Source organism: Haplochromis burtoni, unplaced genomic scaffold (assembly GCF_018398535.1).
Source record: "Haplochromis burtoni strain Fernald_Lab_line unplaced genomic scaffold, NCSU_Asbu1 Contig_262, whole genome shotgun sequence".
NCBI lineage: Eukaryota > Metazoa > Chordata > Actinopteri > Cichliformes > Cichlidae > Haplochromis > Haplochromis burtoni.
In genome coordinates, this window is record NW_024582623.1 from 461,959 (window position 1) to 465,237 (window position 3,279).

The 3,279-nt window shown below is 35.2% G+C and overlaps 1 protein-coding gene across 1 annotated transcript in view; it reads left to right on the forward strand.

Annotated features, from left to right (window-relative positions):
- Nucleotides 1–1,931: 1,931 nt before the first annotated feature.
- The window catches only part of LOC102303712 (transmembrane 6 superfamily member 1), a 6,767-nt gene continuing 5,419 nt past the window's right edge, over nucleotides 1,932–3,279 (forward strand). Inside the window, exons 1-5 of the mRNA XM_005943281.3 lie at nucleotides 1,932–2,242; nucleotides 2,350–2,453; nucleotides 2,671–2,768; nucleotides 2,851–2,954; nucleotides 3,137–3,219. Of these exons, the coding sequence (XP_005943343.1) occupies nucleotides 2,151–2,242; nucleotides 2,350–2,453; nucleotides 2,671–2,768; nucleotides 2,851–2,954; nucleotides 3,137–3,219 (481 nt within the window). The 5' untranslated portion in view covers nucleotides 1,932–2,150. The remainder of the gene's footprint in view (nucleotides 2,243–2,349; nucleotides 2,454–2,670; nucleotides 2,769–2,850; nucleotides 2,955–3,136; nucleotides 3,220–3,279) is intronic.

Consider the following 3,279-nt stretch of genomic DNA (forward strand, 5'->3'; position numbering starts at 1 on the left):
GATTTACATTGCTGTGCTTGAGAGCCACCATCTACCGGAACCAAATTCCCTGTATGTGTCTGCACATATACTTGGCCAATAAACATGATTCTGATATGTTAAATAGAATAGAATTAAAATAATAAAATTCTTATTAAAAGCAGCAATTACATTCAAACGTGGACGGACGTGTGAGCAAGAGGCACTACACTCTATTTTTTAATTTTTTAAATATTTTTTGATCATTACACAATTGGCGCATTAATTCAAACTTAAAATGTAAACAAATAAATAAATACATGTGTAATTTATAAAAACAAATAATAAGCCATTAAAAATTTATTTATAAAGGTCAGGCATCAATTGTAAACTTTTTATCAGATATTAGCTGCTGTATGCTATAATTTTTAAAACCCTTTTTTAATTATTAAACATAAAGTTAAAAATTGTCCCTTGTACTAAATACTCATTCAGTATTTATTGGCAAATATTTGCTTGAATACCCTATTCACTATAGTTATTCAAACAATTACAAAGCATATAGATCAACCCTCTGTGAACTAAGAGAATCATTTATGATTACTTTATTATAAATGTTATGCCAAAAGGGTTGAAATTGGAGTAATATGGCTGAAGGGGTATCTTACTTTTATTTGTAGCTCATGACATAAATGACATAAATAAATACTCAGGACCACCAAAATACTGATTAATAATATTTTATATGCGTTTAACACATGTTTGTAATACTTGTTCTATATGCATGGTAACAGTGTTACAAATCGGTGCTACGATTAGCGTTTTCTTAGAAAAAAGATGCAGCTGTGAATTGCAATAGACTGTGAATTAATAAATGCAGGTGTACTAATAAAGAAATAAAACGCTGAAATGTAATTGTATTCTTTTGGCTAGTGAAACACTTAACCCAGTCAGAAAAGATTAGAAAATGCTAAATATGTCAAAGAAGACTGACGTTTTGTCGACCAGTGGTAGCTATCAACACATGGATGAAAGTGCCACTTCATCTTTGTCATGTTGTCTCATGGTCTCACTGCTTGTCTATTCTTTTGTCAGGTCGAATAGGTTTCAGTAACAGGAATGTTAGATTCTTCTTTAAAATATGTCAATGTTTAATAAATTGGTTTAAAAATCACAAGAGACGCTACAAAACAACATGATGGATTTATAACTTATTTTAAATCGTATATTTGACATGTATTTGGTTTTCAAGAAACTAGCCAAAGTGAAAAATGCAATTTAGGTTTTCTCAAGAATAATATCTTTGGATAATTGTTTTCAACAACTGGGTTTAAATTTAGTCTCAGAACAAAAGTAATTTACACACCAAATGTATGTTTTAGTATGTTGTGCTTTTTTTTGTTTTATCCACTTTTCTTTATTTTCCTATTATAAACCTCCTCATCCTTGCTTGACGTTTTCCAGTTGACCGCTGGGTGTCAGTGTCTCTTCGTTAAAAACAAACACACAAACAAACAAACAAAACCGGTTTTTTCACAGATGGTATAATATATATTTTTGTTAAGCACAGTGAAGCTGCCCGAGAAAAAACATCTTAATTTTTTATTTAGGACGAATATAAAGTTGTGGCGTCCCTGTCCTATTTTGTTATTTTTTCTAATTTTTTGTATTTTTCATGGACTATCATATAAATTCATTTGCACAGCCTCTAAATGTATTATTTTACTATTCCCTCCAGCTTAGTATTTGGATGTATAGAATAATATGAATGAATGAAAAAAATCGCCACTTCCATCAAATCAGAGATTTCAAAAAAAGCAAAAAAATGTTTCAAAAAGAAGAAGAAGAGAAAGGCACGAGAATTGTTAATTTACTACATTAAGTTCTGCAGAAAGACGGGTTTTTTTACGTTTCTTTCCAGGTGAGGGCCCGCCCCCACCATCTGAAAGCTGAAGCTCGTTTGAGTGTAGTGCATGTGTAGGTAAACAGAGAAAGAGAGAGAGGAGAGCAGGCAGACAGACCAGACAAGATTGAGCATGCATGCGGGAGCCGAGCTCAAAGTTTCTTTTTTTTTCTGACTTTCCTCCCATCCTGTGAAATGTGACTCGCAAGCTAAGCATGAACATTTTCTGGGGCTGATTTGTTTAATTTAAGATTTTAAGTTCTCGCTCAGACAAATCGCTCGGTGCGCAATGAGCGCGTCTGCAGGAACGGGAGTGTTCCTGCTCTCCCTGATGTCTATCCCCATCTGCTATTTATTCAATTCTCTCATTTACAGCAACAGGTACGTGGAAACTGGTTCACATATTAACTGTTGGAATTCCGACTTCCACCATCAGCAGCGAGGAGTATACTCTGAGAATCATTTATCTGCTTTTTTCCCCCATGCAGTGCTGAAGCTTTCTTCTTCGCTTGGTGCACAACAGTTCTTATTCTGGCCATTTCAGCTCGTTTTATGCTTAAAAAGAAGGCTCCAGTAGATCCACTTTTTTATGGTAGGATTTCTCAAATGCACGTTTCTTGCTTTGACCAACAGCGACCGAGGGAAGTGTTCAATACAGATCAAAGCTTGAGCTAGGACTTTCTGCATATTGTACCTATAAAAACCTGTTGCAGTATTTAGAAAGCAGTGATTTTTAAAGCAGCACGTAATGTTTGCAAGTTGTCCTGTCTTTAATTAGAAATTAATATATCAAATATACATCTGTGAAGTGTATGCAGTGCATGCATTCCTCAGTGTGGTGAATCTGATCATTGGACTGGAGCAAGACAACATCATTGATGGATTTGTGACATTTTACCTCAAAGAGGCAAGTGTTGCTCTATTGTGTCCAGATTATGAATGCCCCCACTTCCTCACTGTTTTACTGATAAAGCTACATCGTGTTTCAGGCAGATCCACATGTCAACACAGCACATGGGCACATGATATCGTACTGGGATGGCTGCGTGCACTATCTCATGTATCTGCTTATGATTGCTGCAATAACTTGGGGGTAAGAGCTGTCTTGTTTCCAAGGTTATTCACCACAGCTGCATCACTAAGTAAGGAAAATATTTGCCACTTAATCCCATCCATATTATACTGTTTGATAAGATAAGCTTGATAATGTATTTATATACCTAATTCTTTGAAACTACAATATGATCATCTGGCTTTGTTACATGGTTTGGGCAGGGACAATTACAGAGCTATTGGACTCTACTGGGTGGGATCTTTTCTCATGCGTGCAATGGTCTACATTCTTGGGAATGCTGTCGGTAAGTACACTAAAAATAATGGGATGCTTTTAGATAGCCTGTGTAGGGTAACCCACATTC